Genomic DNA, 26,792 nt, shown 5'->3' with positions numbered 1-26,792 from the left:
TGTGGATCAGGTGTTTGCTTTGAAGAATGTATGTGAGAAATACTTAGAAAAGCAAATGGATTTGTATGTAGCATTTATGGATCTGGAGAAGGCATATGATAGAGTTGATAGAGATGCTCTGTGGAAGGTATTAAGAATATATGGTGTGGGAGGCAAGTTGTTAGAAGCAGTGAAAAGTTTTTATCGAGGATGTAAGGCATGTGTACGTGTAGGAAGAGAGGAAAGTGATTGGTTCTCAGTGAATGTAGGTTTGCGGCAGGGGTGTGTGATGTCTCCATGGTTGTTTAATTTGTTTATGGATGGGGTTGTAAAGGAGGTAAATGCAAGAGTCCTGGAAAGAGGGGCAAGTATGAAGTCTGTTGGGGATGAGAGAGCTTGGGAAGTGAGTCAATTGTTGTTCGCTGATGATACAGCGCTGGTGGCTGATTCATGTGAGAAACTGCAGAAGCTGGTGACTGAGTTTGGTAAAGTGTGTGGAAGAAGAAAGTTGAGAGTAAATGTGAATAAGAGCAAGGTTATTAGGTACAGTAGGGGTGAGGGTCAAGTCAATTGGGAGGTGAGTTTGAATGGAGAAAAACTGGAGGAAGTGAAGTGTTTTAGATATCTGGGAGTGGATCTGTCAGCGGATGGAACCATGGAAGCGGAAGTGGATCATAGGGTGGGGGAGGGGGCGAAAATTTTGGGAGCCTTGAAAAATGTGTGGAAGTCGAGAACATTATCTCGGAAAGCAAAAATGGGTATGTTTGAGGGAATGGTGGTTCCAACAATGCTGTATGGTTGCGAGGCGTGGGCTATGGATAGAGATGTGCGCAGGAGGATGGATGTGCTGGAAATGAGATGTTTGAGGACAATGTGTGGTGTGAGGTGGTTTGATCGAGTAAGTAACGTAAGGGTAAGAGAGATGTGTGGAAATAAAAAGAGCGTGGTCGAGAGAGCAGAAGAGGGTGTTTTGAAATGGTTTGGGCACATGGAGAGAATGAGTGAGGAGAGATTGACCAAGAGGATATATGTGTCGGAGGTGGAGGGAACGAGGAGAAGAGGGAGACCAAATTGGAGGTGGAAAGATGGAGTGAAAAAGATTTTGTGTGATCGGGGCCTGAACATGCAGGAGGGTGAAAGGAGGGCAAGAAATAGAGTGAATTGGAGTCATGTGGTATACAGGGGTTGACGTGCTGTCAGTGGATTGAAGCAAGGCATGTGAAGCGTCTGGGGTAAACCATGGAAAGCTGTGTAGGTATGTATATTTGCGTGTCTGGACGTGTGTATGTACATGTGTATGGGGGGGGGGGGGTTGGGCCATTTCTTTCGTCTGTTTCCTTGCGCTACCTCGCAAACGCGGGAGACAGCGACAAAGTATAAAAAAAAAAAAAAAAAAAAAAAATATATGTATATATATATATTATATATATAATCTCTTGCATGCAATAACTAGAACATTTTTCACCATATAAATATACAAGGAAATGGAAATTTATTATATTTCTTTCCCCACAGCGGATGGAAATATTTCTGGCATCAAGAGGGAAACATCAATTCATTTCAAATAGTGATCCTCTCAGTCAAAATTCATGCCAACTTGTCGGTCCTCACAGCTTTACCCTCGAGCTGTACGCTGTGAACTTTAACCTTACCTAACAGTCTTCCATGTCGTAGCTGATCAAACGTTTTAAGAAAGTTTATGTAGACTTCATCATGGAGTATTTGATGTTGCCTGGTTCATCATATCTCAGGCAGCCTGACACAATGATGAGATTCAGAGTCAAAAGTGGTATATATGTGTGTGTGTGTGTGTGTGTGTGTGTGTGTGTTTGTGTGTGTGTGTCGATTCTATGGTCGATCTAGTCTTCTTTTTACTTGTTCTTAACGCTGTTTTGAGAGGGGTTGGGGAGTAAGTAGTCCTACCTATCTTCACGATTACTTGGAGATCTACTCCAGATATTGTCTTAGTTTTGTTATCCACTACAAAGTAATATGCGTCGCTGGTCATACTTTCAGATGATATTGACTTGCACGAAACTGAAAGCTAGTTAGATTATAGATCATTACGCATTCATGGGCCATCCGGGGTCGAGAGCATAGGTTCGAATCGCGGTTGCGGCATTCAGTCCACAGTCAGCCAGTTCTTCATCCTTCACAAGGGGTTGGTCAGTAAATTGGTTACCTGGCTTTTGGTAGAGTATGTATGTATATAACTTTAACTAGACAACTTTAATTAGAGCATTTAGATGCTCCGTGCTCTCTTAGTGAACATATGACGAAAAAGAATTATTGCTCTGGAGACAATCAAAGGTTCCATATCATTATTGTGAACACCAAAGAAAAGTTTGATATTCCTGACCAACATCCAACTGTTACTGCTCAGGTGGTATGCCTCGTTGAAACCTCATTACCACCTGCATAGAACTCTCATCTAAAACAATAAGAATCAGATGGACCAAAGATCTGTTCTTCGCTCCAGCATATCCACCTGTGCTGTTAATAGCCTGTCACTCATACCTTCGAAAGCTTAAGTGTCCGCAGATATTACAGTCAGCACAACGTTATGAAAGCAGGAGACTTGTTATGGTCCAGTGCTGCTAAAAACGTCAGCTGCTTTATGAAAACCGGTTGATGTTGTGGTTATGAAACGAAGATTTCGTCTCATTTTACTAATGGTCTCCTCTTATTGAGCTTTATTATTTACATAAACCGTCAGACATACTGGAAAGTTCTGTGTTGGAGGTTACTTACAGTTATTGTATTAACTCTGCTTATAGATAATGGTTATGCTGTCAGTAGTCTAATGGTCCAGTATTCTTCCAAATTTTGCCCATTTTTTCAGTGGAGGGTAGGATCAACTGCTATCACATATGACTGTAGAATTCGTTAAATCTTTAATTGTAAGAAGTCTTTTAACACTACGCAGTATCCCTAGTGCAAAACCTCCAGGGGAAAAAGGAAATCAATTCTAAAACCACAAGGCAACACCAAGTTGAATGATAGCCGAGATGTCTTATATCAATTGGTGTTCATTGATGGTCTACATTACATGTAGTAAGAGATTCTTGTACCAACCTAAGATGTTTTGTCAAATTTTCTTGTGCTTTTGCCTTCTTTTGTAGGTTATCAAACTGTGTAGGTGTCATTCACTTTGTCGTAGCTATAATCAATTTTACAGTAGTGATATCCAAGAAATATTGAACGATTAACACTGCTTTATTGGAGATCATTTTAAAATGCTGAACACATTTTCTTACAGGAGCTGAAACCAGACCATCGAATCGAAGACTTGGTCACTCTACCCACGAACATACCTTTTGGCAAAGCCGTTTCTAACATGACGGCAAGTCATCGTCATACGGTTCACACATTGGGATATCACATGATAAGCTCTTTGCAACTGAGGATGTAATATTGCATCTTTGCACACGTTTCCTGAGGTTTTCCCATCATCGCTTCCTCATTGTCTATCTCCGCTGCTGATTACAGGGGACCTTATTGATGGATCTGATCTGTACGTGCGCCAGGCGGATGTTTTGCGTTGGTGGAGTATTGACTTGAAGGTGGATCCAGTACCACTCACTTGGCGGGACGACCCAGCAGGCCTCAGGAGCTTGGCGCCAACGCACTCCATCAGGAGTAGGAGAATGCCTGCACCACTGCCCAGGAAGAGAGTGAGGAAGGCTCCCTGGAAGTGGTTCAAGTTCAACACCACCTGCAGGAGGGATATGATCGTAAGGTACGTGCTGTTCTAAGCTGTGTAGGTATAGTGTATATGAAGCTGTGGTGTCTGATGGTCAGGACTCGACTTCATGATTGAAATGGTTTTTGTTGAACTTTTTTAATTAATCGACATATCTATGTAGTGAATGTTTGTACAGTGTGTGTATGTGCATATTTTTTTTTTTCTTTGTGAATTAAGTTTCATGTTTGGAAGGGGGAGAGGTGGGTGGGGGGATGAATATCAACAAAGATTAAATCATGCCAGAATTCAGTCTACTTACATGTTCTTACATGTTCGGTTCACTTGTTATTCCCATGAGCCATTTGTCACCAAAACCCTCCTATTTTGCCCTTCCATCATTCATCTTTTCCTTCAGTCAGTTTCCCCTCCTGCCAGTCACCTGCTCGTCTAGCTAGATACCTTTCCTTTGGCGATCTCACCTCTAATCATTTTCCATCCAGCCACCTCACCCTCCTCTCAGTCACAAGCGCCTTCCATCAGTCACAATTCCCTCCCAACTGTAATCTGTCCCGTCCATCAGGCATTTGGCCCTACCATCAGTCACCTGACACACCGAACAATCACACGTCTCTGCCAACAGTCACTGTCCCTCCCACTGCGTATCTGTCCCTCCCATCAGTCACCCGTCCCTTCCATCGGTCACCTGTCCCTCCCATTAATCATCTGTCTCTCCCACCAGTCAACTAAATCTCCCGCCAATCATCTGTCCCTTCTTTTAGCAAACTATTACTTCTGCCACTTAATTGTCTTTTTCATCAGTTATTTGACCACTCCGTGCGTCACTTGTCCTTTCTGCCAGTCACCACTCCCGCCTGCCAGACATCTGTTATACTAGTCACCTGACCCACAGATACCAGGTTCCTGTATTTGCACCAGGGTCGAATCTTGGCCTCAGGCCCCTATGCTGGCTTTAACCTGTCTGATAAAACTTCTGGGTCTGTGAGCTTTCCCTCCTGCCGTAGGACCTTGATTAAAGTGTCTCCTTACGAGTCCATCGTTGTTTTTGGAGAGGGCCGCTTCCTTCTCAGCCTTTCTCTCCCGCGGCGTCTTCTGCTGGAGGTTCTCGTTCAAGTAGATGGAGTACAGGTCCCGAACCCACATGTCTATCAGGCCACCCTGGACGCAACGCCACATGATGTCGTCGAAGGTTCTTCTGTATGGCGCGCCCTGTTGGAGGAGTGAAGATGGCACTGTTGGAGGAGTGAAGATGACACTGTTGGAGGAGTTTAAGATAGCACTTATGCGATATGTGGAAGATGACGCTGTTGGAGGAGTGAAGATGACACTGTTGGAGGAGTTTAAGATAGCACTTATGCGATATGTGGAAGATGACGCTGTTGGAGGAGTGAAGATGACACTGTTGGAGGAGTTTAAGATAGCACTTATGCGATATGTGTAAGATGACGCTGTTGGAGGAGTAAAATACAGATGGTGTTGAAAATTGAATATAAGGAATCTGTTAATCGAAGATTATATTATTTACTTGTAATCATCATGATAACATCTAAAGTTAAAGGATCTAGTATAAAACACTTGATCATAATAGAAAACAAAGATAATGAAAACTTCCACTAAATTGTGGGAATGTGTGTGAAACACTCAAACAGTGAGAAACCTAAGAGGCACCTTGGGGAACGCCCAGCCATATCCTCCTGGGAAGAATTCCTCCGTAGCTACATGCAAGTCAGTCTTGCCGCTGATGCTGGTGTACTGTGTGCTGACGATGGTTTCAAGGTTGCTCTTGAAGTAGACGTAGGCGTACTTCCCTTCGGCAACCAGCCTCATGCTCTCATCAGAGGAGTAGAAAGACATCTTCTGGAACATCTTTTGGTAGAGAGAGACGTTGGATGTGGAGAAAAGCTGGTATTCCGAACCCTGTAATAGTTGAAGGTGACGAAGAGTGAATAACGGCGAAGCAATATACTATTACAAGATCCTGTTAGACACTCTCTACATTTTCTATATATCAATTGTCGAACGTTTTCTTGCCGTCGTTACGCAGTCACACTGTTGAAATATAATGCTTCCATAGCGTTACGTTACTATAGCATGAGCAATGTTACTTTAATATGGGTCATGTTACACTGAGTATATATATAGCATTGATATCAATCGTCAGAGCTTAGTGTTGACCATGCTGTCTAAACGAGCACACACAGACACAGGCTCAAGAAGGACTCTTCTCCAGAACATGAGTGTGGTTGCGTCCATACGCCGTGCATGTGTCCGTCTTCTGGACGAGCCAGAGATCATAGGGAGGAGCAGAGGATTTAAGGGAGATTCATCATGAGGCGTTAATGCTAGTCATTGAACGTAGATGTGGAGAGGAAAATGAAGAGTTCTTTTGTCATGGGGAGAGACAGTTGTTATATGGCTGGAACGGAAAAGCGAAGGAAAAGCAGAACTGATTATAATACCTCAGTACTTTCATCTCATTGCATCACCTCAGAGGTCGATTTGATAAACGTATCGTCGTCCTGTTGTCGAGCGTAATTAGTGTCGTCAGCCCCTTGTCGACATTACTGACGCACGTTACCTTAGCGTCGATCATGCCGAACTTGAGGTTGGAGCGGAAGAGCTGTTCGAGGGTGTCGATAGTCGGGGGTATGGAGGGCACGGCCAACGTCGCCATCAGGGAAGTCTTGTAGTAAGTGGTGACCAGAAGCGAATACACAAACCAGAACCCTAGAAAGAGCTGGAGAAAATGTATTACTTACTTTTTCTCTAAAAGGTACATAATTTCAGTGAGTGCATATCAAAAACGAGAGACAAGTAAACTGCTGATGGAAAAGCAATAGTTTACGGTCAAAGTTTTCAGAGAAAACTAGCTGGATGTATGCTGCACTAGTTTTCTGTGACTTACTCATGCATATAGATAACTAAAGTAGTAGTATTTTGTGGAATCTATCGCATCTTCTTACTGTATTACTTTTGTTGGAGATAAAATGGAATATCATCCCAACCCATTTAGAATATGTTCATTTCTAATTCGTTTGAGATACGCGGCATTCGTTTGAAATTTGTCTATATCATTCATCCTGAATCATGCCCTTGTTTATTCTCGATAATTTTACTTGTTTTGGAATGTCTCTATATATTTGTTTGCTGGTTTAATTTTCATGTTTATTTTGTTTATTGGTCTTATGTATTTGTCATGTAATAAGACAAGTAGTAGGGATAGTGCACTACCATGTCTCTCCTCAGTTGACAGTGGACCACTTTGTGTTCTTGTAAGTTATTCGTTTTCCTTTCTCCTTACGGCTCTTTCTAATTTTGATGTTATTCTTTATTCATCCCATTCTCATATTTCTTCCACCTTTTTTGCCATGTGATCGATTGCCCTTTAATGGCCAGAAAATGTTAATACTTTTGGTCAATCTCTTACCACTTCTCTCATTCTGAATATTGATTTTCACTGAGATTACTTCTATCTTCTACGTCTTTGTTCTTCCTTCCTTGACCAAAAACAATGCTCCCATCCCTCTAACATATATTCTTCATATTTTTTTTCAGTCTTTTTACGTATATTTTGCTTGAATATGATTATCTTACATGTATGTTATAGGTTCTGTTTCAATGACCCTAAACCCACTGACAGCCATTAGATCCAACAGTAAAAGATGAAACGGATATTCAATTTCTGTAACTTTTTTTTTTCGCTTACGTTATTTAAGTATGAACTGTATTGTTCTTCCCTGTTCATTTGCTGTTATCCTCATATTTCCCTGTGTGTGGATGAACTCACTCCTGCCATTCCATCGCAGACTTTCGAAGGTACTTTAGTGTGATTTGGCATCACCAAGCGATTCCTTGACCAGTATTTTCTTCAAAACATCCCATATTCCATCTATCCAACCGTGTTCTTTTAACGTGTTGTTTCATTCCATCAGGTGCTCATGTGTTCAGTGGGTCTCGATCCCCAGGAACGAAGACCTCTGTCCTTCGGTATAGCCAAGGACCAACACCAGAGCAGGTGGAAGGCCTGGGTTGGTTACTCGGGCTTGAAGCCTGCCATATATACCAAAGGTCCTCCAGGCTGCCCATCAAGTTATAACTACCACCCGAGGATCTTCAACGCCTTCTTCAGCCATCGGGCCTTCTTAGTGGGATGTGGTAAGTGGAAAAAAATAATCATTTGGAAATGTTGTGCCACGAATGATATGCGAGCTTGTTCTAGAACTTACATCCACAAATATGCGCATTAATTGTATGTTGTAAATGTAAAACTAGTTTTGACAGGTATCTGATATATCAAATTTACGAATTCTTCAGTTTTCTTTTTACTATAGTTGATAATGAATGATCCATGGATTGAACGGAGTTTGGACTAGGCAAGTAATCAAAACAAATCCCTTTCGAAAGTATTCATCGAACAGTTCTCTTAGACTAAAAAAATATCTGGGAGGAACACTACCTTCAAATACTTCTGAAAACCGAAAGTAATTCCTTGAGTCTCGTACAAATAAAGCGACATACCTTCCCAGCGGAGAACCAGGGCATGACGAAGAGCGACTGGCTGAGGAAGGCGCCGAAGATGTGCATGAAGGCCCTGGAGGGAGGGAGCGTAAAGGAACCAAAGGTGGACTGGATCCTGAAGATAAAGTAGTAGAGCACTGCGGCCAATGCCACAGACGCAACTCCCAGTAGCCACACCTGCGCTGCGTGGACGAACAAAAGCACAAGTGAGGAAGGATTCGAATCATCATTACTGTAATTATCATCATCGAACCCCAAGTAAGGGAGGGTTCGAGTAATCATCTGCATTGTTATTATCATTATCTAACCCCAAGACTCCTTTTGCTGGGGAGACGCTTGTATCTTCATAGCTGCGCTTCCTCAAGTAGCAGGGTGATTTTGTACCTCCCAGGAGTGAGAAGTTCCGGATGTACCCGGCACTGTACGGAAAAAGATTCATATAAAAGAATTTACATAAAGGATATTCCATATCAATTGAAAAGCAGCCTATAATGAATAAGGCTTTAGAGAAACGGCGTTTAGTCGCCTCAAAAAGGCCATCAAGGCCAAGATACGATACTTCAAACCCTGCCTGGGTTTTGAAATCCCTACACCATAACACTTTGACCTGTAAGTGCCCCGGTTCGAACGTCAGAGAGTAGCAAGCAGCCACATACACCATCCAAAGTTAACGTGAGGTGAAAGGACTCCCTTTGTCGCTGTCTCCCGCGTTAGCGAGGTAGCGCAAGGAAACAGACGAAAGAATGGCCCAACCTACCCACATACACATGTATGTACATACACGCCCAGATTTTGAAGCACCTACACCCAGAACTTGGAGCCCAAACGGGAGGATGAACACCTTGATTGGCTGTGTGCTAACAGTATGTTAATACGCGCGCACCTTAGTGTATTCGGTATTATCTTTACGTATCATACAAATGCCGGGTAGCAAACACTAATCAAAGGGAGCGTGAAGCAGTGAGTTATGTATGTGGACAATGATTACTTGATAACCCTTAGTAACTGGTACTTAAACAATTACGAGATTCCTTTCGTTTTGTTCAGCTACTCACTACTTGTTTATCCATCTCATCTAACTCTGAATTCCGAATGAACTTACCCTAATCACTCAATTATCACAGGTCACATGTATGTCGTAAAGATGAACCCACTTCCCTTGCTTTAAGAAAAAAGAGAAAATTAATTCGGAATATCAACTCGATTTATAATCTGGTCATTTATTTCTTATCCGGATATGAGACTGAATGAGTTAGGAAATCTGTCAAGCTATAGAGAATCGGTAAGAAGGTTGGCACAAGAGATTATACACAAGGACCAGAGGTAATAGCGATTCTTGTGAGGAGCAGCAATTTCTGTTATGATCATTTACAGGTGAAGCACTTCTCTAAAGATGGTTATCTACATTTTCTCGCAATTTGGTTCTGTTTGTAGCAAGACAAAAAGAGAATTTTATCAAATTGCTGATTTAGATTTTATGGATCGCGTCGGTACGTTTCATTTGTTTTCAAGGCTTACAAACATCGCGAGTGTTGGTGATTTATAACTTTGACGTCGGATGTTGTAGAATGAAAGATTATGTTCGAGGAAGCATTAGAGCTGGTGTTGTTGTCCTCTTGGTTGCTGGGTATCTAAGAGGATGAAAGGAGTGATCCTCTTTCCATTTCATTCGTGTATGATAAACCATTGTGGTATCACTTTCTTCTTGAACCATCACCTGTTCCTTCACTATCTACGTCCCACTGGCATCCCACTACCTCTCGCTGCCGCTGTACCATCTCCACTACCACCTAAAGCTCCACTGGTGTTCTTCCATCATCTGTCTCTCCACTACCTTGCCGTTGAAGAGGTATCTTCCATGGCCTCCTCCTGCCATCAGAGCACTCGCCTCCCCTTCAGCTCCACTCTCCTATTAGCACTCAGACTTGCCCCACAGTCCTACCAGCACTTAGGCTTTCCTCAATTTTCCTACGAGTTCCCAGACTTACCTTAGTATCCTACCATTACCCAGGCTTACCCTCGTATCCTACTACCAGTGTCCATGCATACCCGACTCTCCCTTCCTCTCCCACACCACTCACTAGTGAAGGGAGTGATGAGCTTGAGCCATGGAGGCTGCGGGCGGCTTTTGGCGGTGACGAAGCTGAGGGGGTCGCGGTAGTAGCTCCTGGTGAAATCCACGCTGATCCGTCGCTCCAGCGTCACAGACAACACCAGCGAGAAGTTGGCTCGCCGGAACTCCACGTCGCCCACAACACCCACCCAGTGACCCTGCCGAGAGAACACAGTCAACTTTGATGAAGGTGGAGCAGAAAATAGTGAATAAAGTGTGTCCACAGTGCATCACTCAGGGGCTTTAGATGCTGATGCAGCCCACCAGTTAGAATCGTGAAAGGGGGAGATTGATTTTATATCTGCGATTAAGACTGAAACTGTTTAGCACGGTAATGAATAGAAACTCGAAGTAGATTTCTCAGATTTTGTAATACGAAATATGACCTACTCGAGAGCTATGGTGCGATCATTTGAGTACAACCTTACGACCCATCGTTACAAGGTTACAACCCCGATGTCTTGGCCTTTCCCCTTGACTTTCTAAGGCCCTGGTTCATATCCAGGCCTGCCTGTAGGTCTGGGCAAGAGATGGGGCGCTTCCGCCACTGTGATATTGTTATCCATTACACGAAAATAAAAGTGTAATACCTTCTTCACGTCTAGTGAGACAAGCCAGCTTTACGTCAGCTGATATCTTATTTATGTTTAGTAGAGCAGTGTCTGAGGCATGGTGGGACGCTTGTCTGTGTCTCGATGGCTTCTTTGCCTACAGGTATTAACATTTCTCTCGTTACTCAGTAAAGAAGAATTCTGGGATTGAGAATTTGATTTGTTAAAGTACGTTTTCAGTTGCTAGGTTCGGCTGAGATGTGCTGTGGTCAAGTAAGGGATATGTACAATAAATAGGATATTCATGAAATTCCGAAGCATCGTTATTCGGAAGAATATCAGAAAAACAATAAATGACCTAAGATTAGGGAAACATACGTAACCTGTGTTTTGTGTGGTTCCACGGCATTGTATCATCTCGTACAATTTTCTTTTTTTTTTTTATAGAATTACGATAATTCGCTACTGTGATGTAATTGATCTTTAATATTACGGAATGTAAAAAATTGAACCCAATTTACGTTTATTATGTAGCTAGACTTCCATGTGCTTTAGGCCAGCACAGACTACAATATTCATTATATAACAAGTAAGGAGAAAAAGAGTTTACCGATTCTTTTAACGACGTAAGACGATTGTGTATATAAACATAGTGATAACAAACAGCGGGACATCGTAAGATGTTACTGAATATCGCCCAACTGACAGACAATTTGCCGTCATAACGTACTGGTCTGATTTAACATGTAGGTTAGCATGCAATACAGGAGACAGGTAAACAGTACAGTACAAATTTGCACGTGATTATTTCTTTTTACCGTAATATCCGCCTCTCTTCAAAATTGCACAGATAAAAAAAATTGTAGAAGGAAATCCCCTATCATATGAACGCGAGACAGTGCGTAGATTTTTTTTTTCATTTGCTCGAAGAGAAAATATCGTTGTAGAAATGAAAATAATTACCTCACTCCAGTTAGGTGTCGAGGTTGTATATCACGGTAATTCAGTTTATTTCAGACGAAATCAATTATTTTCAGATGACGGAGTAATCCTCGTATGCATTAATTTCTTCAATTTAGTCAGCATGAAATGTGAAACTGGCATTACTCTTAGATTTTTATGTAATCTAAAAGAAATCACTGGAGAGAACCGTATCAAAATTAACATCATATAATTCACTCACACACACACACACACACACACACACACACACACACACACATCGTTAACATTGCTATTCAACGAACATGGTGACCCCCCAAGCGTTTACTACGGCGCAGTGTGGTTGGCCATACTCACATCGTCCTTGAGGAAGCCCCACAGTCCGTCCTCGGGCACCTCAAGTTTGTACGTGAAGTTGAGCTTCCTGGCTATCACATCGAGGATGAAGACGTCCAGCGACGGCTTCGGCTTCACTACCCTAGATCCTGGAACTGTCTCGTAGTCCGTGAAGGGCCGGAAGTCGAGTGTCACGCCCGTCAGCTCCGCACCGTAAAAATTACCCATCTGTTCGGGGAAGAGCTCCTCTGTGTTGCCTAAGCCTCTGGCCAGGGACCATCTGTTCTTCAGCTGGAACTCTGGAGAGCCTGTTGGATGAAGGAGTTGACGCGTGAACACCTGCCAGATGTTTCCAGACTGCCTCTCTTTTCTGACGATGGCTGCTACGTGTTCCTCGTTCCTCAGACGCTCGTCCAAGAGGAAGTCTTGGGCGTGGGAGATGCTGCTGGCGCGGACGATGAAGTAGCGAGTCACCTGTTTGTTGGCGAGGTCGGTGGTGGCCATGAGTACTTGCGGGCCCGGAATCTGGGTCATTAGGTAAGTTACACATGCATACACCGTCACCTTCTCCATGTGTCTGTTCATGAAGTCGACAGCTTGTTTAGCCTGGGAGCCATCGGGATTGATGCTGACGTGAGAGTGCTTCCAGCTCCTGATCCATAGACCTGTGTCTCCAACCACGACTCTGAGGCATTTGGACGTGTATGTTTTAGCAAGAAGATCCAGCAGCATCGCCTGCTCAGGAACCGTCCGATCAGCAGTCGCGTTAGTGAGTTCGTGATAGAAGGGAAGTTCTCTGGCAACAGCTGCGCTCACCATCAGCGTCAGCGCGACGTCAGCTGCCGTAGTAGAGTGTACGAGCATGGTGAGTACTGAGGTTATGAACCAGTATGTTCCAGTGCCTTGGCCGACCAGGAGGATGACCTCTGGCCTCAGCAGTGGCACTTGTCTATCTACAGGCGTTGCGTTAACGTCACAGCATCAGCAGCAATGACAGCAGTCATTTGGTTATGAAGGTCGTGTTGGTGTTGCCGAAAGGGAGCGCAACCTTCCAGCAACTAAGCGGCGTCGAGTTGGATCTGCCTCTTTATACCCGCGACCCACTGGAGCCGTGGCCTCCAGCGCCTGCAAAATAGAGATCAGTGGCTGTGTAATCTTTTAACACCCCCTGTGTGTACGTGTCCAAGATCCACACCAGAGGAAAGGTGCGGATACATGAGTAATAACTCGGTGGGGTCTCCACAGAACCCATGGATCAACTTTATTAGTGGTTAAAACTGGCTATTACGATCAACGTTTGGGTAAAATGAAACATTTATTGTAGAACTCGCTGCTCACTTGTAGTATTTCTAAGAGTTCTGTAAATCTAATCGTTCGTAAAACTGGACCAGTTAAAACTGATTGCAGATTATGCTGGGAAGATCAGCTAAACATCTACCGGATATTATGACTGGACCTGCTGAATAAATCAGCTAAGAATTGATGTCACGTTGACTGACCTTCCTACCGTGCTGAAAGGCTCAGCTGAGAACTGACCCAGCTAAGTTGAACTGATGATATTCGATATGATGTGGACTGACACCTGAGTATCGATCCAGGCTGTGTTCTTGTCAAGCGAAGAAAATTACCTGGGTATAGATTGATAACCATCTGCTCCACACGGCATTACCTCATCTATTACTATCCGTACGGTAACTCCGAGGGCTTCTCTTTGAACCTGAAATCATTTATCATCGGTATGGATCAAATTTACATACAGGCACAAAGTAAAGAGAAACCAGTAAAGAACAAGAACTAAAAACTAAAGGCATCGGTGCTTAGCATACAGGAAGGGAATGAAGTAAGTGGTACTCACAAGCAGCTACATTAACAGACACACACGAAGAATGAGGAACTAGAGGGAATGGAGTGGAGGTACTGAATGAACTATGTACCTGAAAGAACACACACACAAAAAAAAAACATGAAATAGAAGAAAGACATGACAAACACCAATAAAGGGATCCTCGAATTCCTCATCATCATACAAACTGGTTCCACAGTATCGACCCGCGGTAATGTGGCGTTCATCAGGAGTGCAGCTGAATAATAAAAGCGTAGTGAAGTTCCGGGAGATATGAATGACAGTAATTCATTGGTCGGGATCGACTGATGCGGTGTGGCTCTCTGGGAGGTTCTGTTTGGCTGTCCAGCAACGTTGTCACGTCTTAAAAAGGCTGTGGGTGGCTATAGTCTACAACAATCGTCATTTCTTTGGCAGGTTCTGGTTGGTTGAGTCTTAAAGTGCCATAATGTCTTCGGCTGCTCTGGTTGGCTGAGGCCTATAGCGTCATCTTGTCTTAGAAGGCTTTGGTTGTCCGAGTTGTATAACAACTTCATGTCTTGCGAGGTTCTGGTTGGTCGAGTCCCATAGTGTCATTTTGAATTGAGAAGGTGTGTTTGGCTGAGGCCAATAACCTTATCTTTTCAAGGAATACTTAAAGTATCATTATCTTAATACCTATCAGTGATCTTATTGTGTACTAGATGACCACCATCAAAGTTAGGTCTAGTTAGTTCACATTAGGTCCTGTGTGCTAGTAGGTTCCACCTATTTAGACTAACGTCGGTAATACTTCGTGAAGACGGAGCGTCGAGTCTTTATAGTGATCCTCATGTTGACCTAAGCCGACGTTGTTACCGAGTGCTTGAGGTCAAGCCATCCATCACCCGTATTCCAGCGTTAAGTTCCTTATTTGTTAGGTAAGGTTAAGTTAGGTTAGGTTAGGCTAGGTCTTTGCTTAATGTGGGCTATTGCTATACTCACAGCACCTCCAGTCAAAGTCCTGGCATGGATATATGGATATTGGACTCTGCTTACGAAGAAAAAATGCTAAATTGCCTTTCATCCAAAGATATCCACCTCTCTTACAATATACATTGAGTCGAGAACAATTACAACCAGGAAATGAAGTACCATTATGTGATAGAAGGAACTTCACGTTGAAGGTTGTGGATATTTAGGAGAAATATGGTAGACCGTCAGTGAAGTAGAAGTGATCCAAGATCAGCCATAGGGTGATCTTTGAGAAACACGGTCTGAATAAAGTGTCTTGGGGTTGAGGCTGAAGGTGACGGAGGAGAGCTAAAAGAACACTATCGGAGACTACCGTTGGAGGAGGTCGTCTCTGGCCTCCTAAGGATCAATACTGTGATATGGAAACGACAGGCATGTTTATGATTTAGGGACGTCCGTCTGTCGTGGAAATCTTCGTCTCATAATTTTTTTCTTGATAACACTGGAACGAGTTATGTCTTCTGGCAAAAGTCTTCCACGAACTGGCATTGTGCAGTGAGTCAAAGTATCGGGTACAGAACTGTTGTACCATTTGGTATGTCGTCCTGCATCGCTAAACATTGTAACCTCATACTGTTCAAGTAGTCTGGATCAAAGATAGAGGTTTGGTCTTATGCCATGTATCTGTGCAAGCATTATAGATGCCACGGTGATCCCCTTCAAGCATTATGGATATCACGTAACGTAACACTTCCTTTTCCATCAACATTATCATCGTTGTCTCTCTCGGTCATGCTTCTCTGTCATGCTTTTTTTTTTTTTTTATCTAGCACATTCGTGAGCTGGCGACACTGGAGGAGAAAGACGTCAAGTTTGTCAAGAGTGAGAGCAGGTAAAGATCCTAAAATCTATATATATAATCTATGTATTGAAGTATAACTTATAAGAATGATATCAGTTGGTTGCAAAATTATCAAATCTTAATTCGTCTGACCTTTGTAGATATATATATATATATATATATATATATATATATATATATATATATATATATATATATATATATATATATATATATATATCTTTTCTTTTTTCTTTCAAACTATTCGCCATTTCCCGCATTAGCGAGGTAGCGTTAAGAACAGAGGAGTGGGCCTTTGAGGGAATACCCTCACCTGGCCCAATTCTCTGTTCCTTCTTTTGGAAAATTAAAAAAAAACGAGAGGGGAGGATTTCCAGCCCCCCGCACCCTCCCCTTTTAGTCGCCTTCTACGACATGCAGGGAATACGTGGGAAGTATTCTTTCTCCCCTATCCCCAGGGATATATATATATATATATATATATATATATATATATATATATATATATATATATATATATATATATATATATATATATTATTTATCATTCTGAGGTTGAAACTGGCAGAAATTCAGTTTTCGTCAAAGACTGTCGTTGAGGGCCATTCATCATGGGGTGAAGATACCTTCTGTCTCGGGTAAATAGATTCACTGTGCAGGGTCAAGTCTGCTGTTGCCTTGAATATTATTGGGAATTCGTTGAGTGGTATCAAATGACCTTCGCACAGTGTTAACAGATATGATGAAATTCATCTCCTGAAGTGCTAACATATCAGCAAACAAAAGCTAGTGGGAGTTTTGATATTGAAAACATACATACATTATATACTGACCATAGAGCATATGTTTTTATACATTTATTAATGTTGTTAATATTTTTTCTTGTACTTTACTATGGCCTTATTCGAAATATGCGGGTAAGCAATTAAGTAAGTGTTATGGGACGAGTCGTGTAGATTTACTACATGTTTGTATAAGTATGCTTATTTGATTAAACAAATAAATCACACACACACACACACACACACACACACACACACACACACACACACACACACACACACACACACACACACGTCCTGAAAATGTATGCAGATACACTTGACAGGCCGCTCGAGATATTGTTCAGTATGTCGCTGGAAGGTTGTGGTTCCAAGAAAGTAGACGAGAGCCAATGTCTTATTTTCTTTTATTCCGATCGGGAAATTGAGCTGAAGTACATAACAAGCAGAGAAGCTGGATCTTCGAACAGGAATATGGGAAGACTTTTCAATGGATACACATTTATTTTTGAGCTGGAGGACACAAAGGACATGTGTCAAAGGAACCTTTTCCTATTAGGTTGGGTTTAACGGTAGCATACCACAGGGGTTGATTCTGGGACCATTTCTCTTCTTGATCCTTGCATATGGTGCCACAACTACCGGATTCGCGTCTGGATATATTTCCAGACGACACTGAGGAATTACCGAAAGTCAACAATGATGAGGAATGAGTGTAAATGAGATTCGGACAACCTCTCAAGTTTTTTTGATTCATAACGAATGAAATTCAGCCCAAATAAACGCAAAGAAGTGAGGTGGAGCGCAGCGAAAAGGTGCCTCCGTGAACAAAGGCTATGGACGTGTCACGGGTTAACTTTTTATTTGTGTTTGGTGGTTAGTTATGGACTGGTGTAGGTGGGTGGGGGATCTAATGTTGTTGTACAGGACTGAGTACCGAGCGTGTTGGAGTGGGATTGTATCTGGAGACTCTTTGTTTGATTGTGCAGGTGTTGAATGTTTATGAATGCTTGGCTGCACTAGTATAGTTGGTTCGCAGCTCTGCTATGCTTGCTATGTCCATTCGATGATGAATCTAATCGTAGTTCAAAGTAAATCATTTGCAATTCTAAATGAAACCTCGTCACGCTACTTGCAAAATGCCGTAGTGTGTGTGTGTGTGTGTGTGTGTGTGTGTGTGTGTGTGTGTGTGTGTGTGTGTTTTACGGGGAGGTGGTTTTAAAGCGATCGAAATAGTTTCAGCGCTGAGTCATACGTAAATATAATGAAAGTGATTTACATGGGAGTGTAATTATCTGTAGCTGAATTGTCTCCTCTGTAACTGCATGGGAGTGAAATGACCGTACCTCCCTATGGTAATCTGTAATCAACGTTAAGTACCCCTGTATTAAGACTTGTGCTTTAAGGTAGACGTATTTTCCACTAGGGTTTGACGAATACGTGTAAGGGTGTAGAATATGAGAGATGATGAATGAGAGGTTTACGATGAGGTGAACTGTGAGTGTGAGATTCGAGATGAAGTGTGGATAGTGAAGGTCATAATGAGGTGGACAGTGACGGTGAGGGTTTAGGATGAGTGTAACACTGAGTGTAATATTGGAATGAGGGGAAACAATGAGGGTGAGGTTTAGAAGAAGGGAGACAGTAAGGATGAGGTTTTAGGCTGTGGGAAAGAGACAGAGAACTCTCTCTCTCTCTCTCTCTCTCTCTCTCTCTCTCTCTCTCTCTCTCTCTCTCTCTCTCTCTCTCTCTCTCTCTCTCTCTCTCCTGAAGTAAGGGCCATACCACCAACTACAGCCCTTCATCTCACCCTTGACCACCTTATGAATTTGGCAGCTGGAGAGCTTCTATGATTAGAGGAGGCGAGGTGTGGGGGACCTAAGGGCGTGTCCACGCTGCCGTTTCACCAGCATGTATTATGAAGGGAGTCTCGGTGCCTAGGCGTGCCGGTGCCACGCTGGTGGCATACTGGGGGCCTCGGTGGTCGGTTCCTCAAGGTTAAATGATGTATGGCTCTGACGCGCGCCACTGAACTTTGAAGACAACAGATATCGGCCGTCTATGACGAATGATGACGTATTTTGGCATTAACACCTTCGGTGAATCGAGCTGGTATTCTGAGCACCCAGAGGCCAGGCTGGTGTTCTACCTCTGAAGTCAGTTAATCGTCCAGCTTAGTGTTCTGCCTCCGCTCAGTCGGGTCCCTCTTGGTGTTCATCCCCAGACTTTGGTCAGGTTAGCTTTGATGCTCTTCCTGAAGCCATTGTAATACTCAGTGACTCAAGTTCCATTCATCCCGTTGGATGATTTGTAGGAAGAGATTTTGATGAATACTTCTTCTTCTTCTTCTACACTAGAGGTGCTGCAGATGAAATTCTCAACCCATCGCGAAAGGAGAAGCACAGTTTGCTGGTGTTAGTAATGGTACGAAGGAAGGGTCAGCGCACATTCTATACAAGATTCATGATATCTGTGATCATCCTTAGCCTGGGGTCTGATCATAGAGTGAGTAAGGAGAAGCATTTTAGCTTTAAACCAATATCTATCACATCCTTCAGGTGGCTTTTGTGTACCGTCATTGCATGCTTGTTGCTATTTTACATTACCTGTTGCAGCAAGCTGCTTCGGTTTTAACTGCGGTTATCTTTTATTTACGTTAAGTTATCATGACAGCTGGAGTAGATGTGTGCAAATATGGCCGTTGTTCGTCTGTCCCTGAACATACCTCGCGTAAAATAGGAGAAACAATTGTGTATCAATATGAAATATTCATCACGAACATGTGTCGTATTCCTGGCAATCGTTTAATGACTAAAACTGTTTCCAGAAGTCCTTCTATTCTGGTCTATGTCAATAGAAGGTGAGTATTGGGCTTTAGATTTATCGTCTAGCGATCATTAGCGGTCGCGTTCATAACGTCAACGCCAACTTGGGTGACCACAAACACCTCTGTTTCACAACGCACCCTCCTTCCCTGACTCTTATCCTTAAAGCTAACCACTAGTATATCTTATCCATACCTTATCTTATCCCTATCTGTCTGCCATAATCGCGTACCTAGCATGTTCAGGTGGGGAGGCAAGGAGCTGAACTTTCGCAATGGCATTGTAGTGTACGTGGAAGATTTCTTTGGGAGTCTATACATACCATGACGTATTATTTATCTACGTGATGATATATGGTGCTGTGTTTGATGATACAACGATACGTTGCAGTATTTGATTATGCATTGGTATATTGCTGTATTTGTTACACCACTTGGTAATACAATAACACATTCCTATATGATGATGATGATGATATAACATATTGCTGTATTTATTGAGACAATAACTTGTTGCTGCTTTTGAGAACATGATATAATGTTGTGTTCTCTGATGCAGTGGCTTGATGATGTATATGATGATTACATGTCATGTTTCTTTACAATGGAACTTGTTGCTGCGTCTTGTGGTGCAACATTTTACAGCATCTGATAATGCAACTTATGAATATACTTGATAATACAAAATGTTCCCATGTTTGATGACAGATGTTGCTGTGATTGACGATAGCAGTGGCGTGATGGTCTGTTAAATGATACAGCAACGTTTTGCTGTATTTTTCTGAATTTAATGATACCAGTTACTGGTGCATTTAATAATACAGCATCGTCTGCGAAGGTGTTCCTCTACACAGGTCACGTTATTCTTAAGCAGTTCCCTTCTACTTTAGTTTACCTTGTTTGAAGAAAGACATATTGTAGATTGAAAGAAGATGATTCCCGAACTGATAAAAAAAAAACCTTTCCGAGAGCCATCCAGACACCCGAAACACATTTAGCTTCGTAAAGAGGAGGTTAGAAGGTAACTTTATACAAGCGGTATGAAATCGTCAATGATTCCGGGTAGGTTTAAGATGCTACATAAGGCTAATATCATCTGATTTCACTCGTAGTAATGGATACAAACTCGATGGCAAACATCTTTACTTTGAATGAGGAAAATTACTTTTTCTTCAAGAGGCCTTTTAACTTAAGGAACTATTACATTGTGGTGGAGTTCAAAAAAGAGGCAAGAGATACAGTTAAGAATAAACTTTATAAATGACTTTAAGTCTAGGACTGACATTATTTTCCCCTCCTTAGTTACTTTAAAAACGTTTACTGGAATTTCACTTTAAATTGTTTACTTTTCAAGTCTTGCTACGCTAATCTCTTGAGTTTCTGATCTCTATACCACCTTCAAATTCAACCTTGAAAGGACCCAAGGGCGTGGTGCTCTTTGAATTCATAATATATACCTTATATTCCTTTGCATCATTTGTGTTCAAATAATGATCTGTCTTCTCCGTATGAAATTTGATGTAACCTTTCCTCTATTTGACAGTTTTTGTTCCGTCAGGCATTATTTTTGATTCTGTCATGTTGTCTCTTGTTTTCACTCAAAAATCGATGGAAAAAACAGGAAAATTTAATTCTTCCTCAGTATGAGTAGTAGTAGTTCAGTGTTTGTGTAATAACGTCTTTGACCACTCGGTCTCATAAGTGACTCAGGACGACAGTAATAATAGTTCAGAATAAGATTTTGCCATCACACCGGATGACCAGACCGAGAGGATCACGTATGTTTCGAGGAAAAGAACATTAGGTTGTGTCACAACACTATGGAGACGTACAGATACTCGCATACTGACTCTACCGTGATAGATGAAGCCTGTACGCCCTTGTATGGCAATGCCATTGTCGTGGACGTACATGAATGCAACGCTAGAGTCATGCACGTCCATGAACAGCAGTATCATTGTCGTAGACGCACCTGACACCAGTGTCAAAGTCGTACACCTACTTGAAGAGCAGTGTCAGTTGTACACGCACTTAACGGTGATGTGGAGGTCGTACGCATGCTTAACAGAGACAGAGGAAAAATCGTACGTGAATATAGTGTCTGTGTCAAAGGCGTTTTACTTAACAGCAATATGAGATTCAAGACATGGAAGGTGTAGAATCAAAACACTGCTTAGTGCCATCATGCAGTACTTACAGCTTCCGTAACTGTGAAAGATACCACACTTCGTAAAACGAATATTTTCAAGGAATATACATTTGTATCGTGTGGTTCACTGCGTCTCATTTTTTGTCCTGGGATACGTGAGATGGTTGAGAGTTTCGCCTCGTATAACTCCGGAATGGCTTAACGAGGAAGTTATACAGGAAACTGAAGGTGGTGTAGGACGACAGTCCAGTAGACACACACACACACACACACACACACACACACACACACACACGCACACACACACACATACAGACATACAAACACAAGTCTACAACTCCTTCCCCGCACTCCACTTACAAGTAACCACAACAAAAAATAATTACTTACACTTAGCGTACCTTTCAGTAGATGTCCATCAGCAGATACCTTTCCCCCATTGGTCGAAACCTTAATGAACCCAGTAGTAACAATCCTCTTTGAAGGGATGTTGACGTCTTGGAATAGCCTCTTGACACTTTCCAATGATACAGCAGCGAACATGTGCCCTGGCAGTACCACAGGAGGCCACAAGGCTCAGTGGCGTCGTCGGCCAGGTGTTTGTGTGTTTGTGTGTGTGGGTAGTAGGTGTGGTGGTGAGGGAGAGGTTCCACCACAGTGCCACCATGACCCGTGCCACACTGAGTGCCTCCCCGGGGCTGCACATCTTCTGGCCTCCGCTCGAACACGGCGCAACGACGGCTGTCAATGAAGACTTAAGACACATTAACACATTCCGCATACACACAGTCACCACCGTCATACACCCTGTGTATATGCATAAACTACTCCTCCCGTAATCGTTACTTCTACGCCATTTTCCGTGTTAGCGAGGTAGCGTCAGGAACAAAAGAAGAAAAACTCATTCGCTCACATCTGTTCTCTAGCTGTCATGTTCAATGCCCCGAAGCCCCGGAACTACAGCACCTTATTCACAGTCTGGTCCCACAGACCTTTTCGTGGTTTTCCCTAGTTCTTCATATGCCCTGGCTCAGTCCAGTGAGAGGGTGTTGACCCCTGTATACCACATCCCTCCAATTCATTCTCTCCTGTGCACGCCTTCCACCATCATGAGCATTAGTGAACCCCAGGGATAGCAATGATAGTAATGATAATGATAATAATAATATGTGTAATGATAATGATCATGATAATCATAATAATGATGATAACATAACTATAACTATTCATTGTTATAATCATTACTGTAATTATCATTATCTTTATCATTATTACTATCATTATCATTATTACTATACTTATCATTCAGTAGTAGAAAGCATCTGTGTTAGTGGCAGAGTGAGTGCTCTCCTATCAAACAAATTGTGTTGTAGATACATTGGATTACGAAGAAAGTTTTCGTTATTTTGATATAAGTGTTCTACTTAATTTTGGACGTAAGTTTTAACTGTTCTTGTTATAAAGTTTCACTTTTCGTGGTAAAGTGTCACTCACTTTGCGATAGCATAGTTTTACTCATCTCATGTTAATAAAGCTCTTCAGTTTTAGGTATCAGAACTTCAATTAGTTTTCGTAATAAGGTCCTTATCTTTAGTGGTCGTAAAGCCTCGCTCATTTAGGGTGATAAAGCTTCACTTTGCGTTGATAGCAAGACTAGTCGTACCAGAGCGTCTGCTCAGTGTACCCAGTAGGGTAAGTGGAGGGTCTTGCTCACGAGGTAATCGTTATGGCCTCTGTCGTGACACAACATAGAACATTCTTCTGAATGATTATAGAGCCAGTCCTGCGTGACGAGGGTCCCCATGGCGTGTTGTACTCGATGTTGTTATTTTTTTTCAATATACACAAAGTGGCTCTTAACCTGTCTGTGAGTCCAGTAGTTTTGTCCATTATTATTACATTCGTGCTGTCCATCATTCATGGACGTCATGTAGTCATAAGAGGTTTAGGTAAGGTAGCTGGTTGGGTGGTTGATGGGTGGTTGTTTGGTCTTTAGGTCTATCGATTGTCCAGGTCATTAAAGTATCTTTTGGTGACTCAAGATGGTTTTAAGATCCTTCTCCCTCTCACGTATGTCCCTTGGTAGACGTAGTCTCAGCTATATCGCTTGTGGATCAATTTTCTTAGTCGAATTTTGTGGTTTTTATGACACCTCCATGAATATGAGGAAGAGCCTAGGCCTAGTTCGAGATGCGTTCCCGATGATAGAGTAATTTCAGTGTATATAATGGGACACTTAAGCAATTCTAGTCTTTCTAGGGAATCATATAATATCTTTTCAGCTTGCAACATATCAAAACATTTATGAGTACCATTAATGTCATCATTATTCACTTATTCCTTTATTTGTCTCATTATATTGTATTGCTCTGTATGTGTCAAAAAAAAAAAAAAAAACACGATTTAGATTACCGTCCACCTTAAAACTTCCAAGGAAAGTCTGATTTAGAGAGAATGTTCGCGTGGCCTTTTTGTATGAAGCATATCAGTCAGTTGCCCTCCTTAAAGTTCATTTCTCATGTACCTCCCGTTTCCGTTGCATCTGACCCCCAGTCTTTCCTGTGGTATCTCAAACATCCTTCACAGTAATTCTCTCACCACATCTACACGTCTCTCCTGCGATCTGTATCTTCCCCTATGTACCATACAACACGCCAGCTGCGTTAATTAGACGTTCTTCCATAACTCCTACACTCACATTTTCTTACCTATCTTCCATAGAGTGGAGCAGACACTTTCGTCCAGTCATCATACGAATGTCTCCTTTGCCATAGATTTTTTGATCCACTCATCATCAATAATGTTCACCATGTCGCACACTCCTCCATCTAGACTCCCAGCTCTTCCATCTTGTAAGAGCTTTATTCCCTTTCACTCTTGCTCCTCTTCAATGTCACCTTCATCTACATACATATATACATCTCTTTATCCTTACTCCTATTCCTGCTGTACCAGCAAACACATCAACTTGTCCTATTCTTTCCTTAAAAACTCTCACAGTCTTTGATATCACAAAATCCTCACTATTTTCTTTTCATCATTCAACCAGACATGTTTGAAGCACCTCCACTCCTTACACGAGTCTTTCTTTTACACTTACCTCCTTTCAGAATGGGTCTCTATTCTCCTTTAAATTCTCATTATCAATTTTCCCAAATTCCTTACATCCTTCAACCAGAGCTCTATTCGTCATTCTTTGCACTGCATTCCTCGCTAATTTCTTTTGGCAGATTCGTCCCTTTCCTTCCATACTCCCGTTATTTTCTCATTCAGTGTGGTAGCCTAGAAAGGATGTCGATCAAGTGTTCACAAAGAAAATCCGTGTTGCTTCATAGGGTAACGTTAGCTATTCACATTTAGGTTAGTTGAAGTTTGCTTAAGTTCACCAACACTGGCGGAAATACAGCATAGCTCTTACCATTCTACCATGTTGAACCTCTCTCTTGTACATGCCATATCGCACACCTCTCTAACAGCCTTCAGTAATGCAGTCTTAAACTTCCTTAGCTTTCCCTCAACCTGATCATGGAGTCTAAGAGTAGCTGTTTCCTTGTCCGCGAACCGTACGCTCACGAACTGTGTGTACAGTTAACACGTCACGTTATACCGGAAACCATTGGTTCTTACGTGTATGGCGTCATATCCTGGGCGCCGCTGCGGTGTTAAGAAAGGTGTAGGAAATCAATGACTTTGCGTTTATTACTTTTCGAGTTATTCTATGATGATGATGGGTTAAGGGAGAGGAAGTGTAGCTTCTGTATCGAATCAGAAAAACGTTATGACCTGTATTTTTACGGTCTGTAACTTAATATTTTCGAAAAGAGGAAAATGTATATTACAAGAAAGAAATTAATTACAATATCCAAAGTGCTTTCATTTTTTTTTTTTTTTGCTTACATTGTGAAGATGTCGAATATTTTGTGTTTTTAAGTCCTCTTTTATGTTTTCAGGAACTATGTTCCGTGTATTGGTGTGGATGACTGGAACATTTACCAGAAACATGTTTAAAATATTTACATCCTTGAGACTGAAGTCCTTTGGTATTCAGAAGCAGTAGTTGTTCATTCTGGGTAATTACAGTCTCTTTTCATTGGTCCATTAGTATTGGACAAAGTGTGTGTGTGTGTGTGTGTGTGTGTGTGTAAGTGTTGGATGTACGACTTGGGAAATACCTGTGGTGTTTATTGATGCAAGATTGTGTACGTGTTATTTAGAACTGCCAAAGTCTCTCACTTTCTCTCTCTTCCTTGAGGATAACGATTACTTCCTGCGTAGTATATACACACCGCTGTGGCTCCAGTATATCATCAACATACGAATATCTTTTTTTTCTGTGTTGATGCCTTTGTATCATTGATTTGAACGACAAAGGCTGAGGAGACATACAGACATGCATATTGTGTGAGTTGTTCTCTCTGAGCGTTAGCGTGTCATGGTGGCAATGCTCAGTGATTCATTTACGAAGCAGGGATCTTCGTATACATATGATAGTACATATGCATTCTACAGTTGTACGTGGCAGCCGACAGAATTCGAGCCGCAGGTGATCTCATTATGTCGACACATCTTGGAATCAGGTGTCGAACGTCTTTGAATCACCAGAACTCATGAGCTTTTAAGTCATCCGGACTATATTGCCTTTCTTTGACGCTCGTCAGACGTAAGAGATTGTCGGTTCAGACCCCATAGTTATTTTCTTAGTCAGCAACACCTTTAATCCTCACTCAGACAACACGTGTAATGCGTCAGCAACACCTTTGATCATCACTCGGACACCTGTGATGTGTTGGTGCCGCTCGAGTGAAAAAAAGTGTGAGGGTGGTATGTGGTGTGGCCAAGGTCATGCACACACAGTGGAATACCCCCTCCCACACACGTCATTAAACACCTCTCTCTCTCTCTCTCTCTCTCTCTCTCTCTCTCTCTCTCTCTCTCTCTCTCTCTCTCTCTCACACACACACACACACACATTCGTAGCTAGAGTTAAAGGGTCTCCCTGAACTTTGGTGTTTCTCATTACGCAATGAGGATATTGGCCTGGGTTGGTTTACACTCTTAGATAAGAGAAGGAACTGGTGGGCGGCGTATATGTGTTGGCCAAGATAAGGAGGAAGAACTTCGTCCTTGACATGGAGACTAAAGTACCGCTAAAGACAGCTGACTGACTCTGTCAATACACTTATCAAAAGCATTTATTCATTAGTTTAAACGCCATCAGTCACAGCACAGTAGAATCGTACTGAAGATTTTTTTTATA

General features: G+C 42.2%; 1 protein-coding gene across 1 annotated transcript; it reads right to left on the bottom strand.

Moving 5' to 3' along the window:
* Positions 1-1,676: 1,676 nt before the first annotated feature.
* LOC139752008 (glutamate receptor ionotropic, delta-2-like) lies at positions 1,677-13,248 on the bottom strand. The gene is made up of 8 exons (XM_071667790.1): positions 12,164-13,248; positions 10,282-10,471; positions 8,201-8,382; positions 6,261-6,419; positions 5,351-5,599; positions 4,712-4,891; positions 3,556-3,694; positions 1,677-1,735 (listed from the first exon to the last, which is right to left on the bottom strand). Exons 1-8 carry the CDS (start codon positions 13,004-13,006, stop codon positions 1,677-1,679), a joined length of 2,001 nt encoding a protein of 666 aa, XP_071523891.1. The 5' UTR covers positions 13,007-13,248.
* Positions 13,249-26,792: the final 13,544 nt, after the last annotated feature.

The sequence above is a fragment of the Panulirus ornatus genome, chromosome 2, assembly GCF_036320965.1.
Source record: "Panulirus ornatus isolate Po-2019 chromosome 2, ASM3632096v1, whole genome shotgun sequence".
Taxonomy (NCBI): Eukaryota; Metazoa; Arthropoda; class Malacostraca; order Decapoda; family Palinuridae; genus Panulirus; species Panulirus ornatus.
The sequence above is the reverse complement of the archived record's forward strand: the minus strand, read 5'-3'. Positions and strand labels throughout refer to the sequence as shown.

Bases quoted from the DNA above. Each gene is read 5' to 3' on its own strand.
- LOC139752008 (XM_071667790.1), bottom strand. From the start codon at position 13,006: ATGCTCGTACACTCTACTACGGCAGCTGACGTCGCGCTGACGCTGATG. The intron at 5,600-6,260 runs GTAACGTGCGTC...CAACTATTACAG, and splicing joins TCGGCATGATCGACGCTAAG to GGTTCGGAATACCAGCTTTT. The intron at 4,892-5,350 runs GTGCCTCTTAGG...CTCCTCCAACAG, and splicing joins ATGGCTGGGCGTTCCCCAAG to GGCGCGCCATACAGAAGAAC.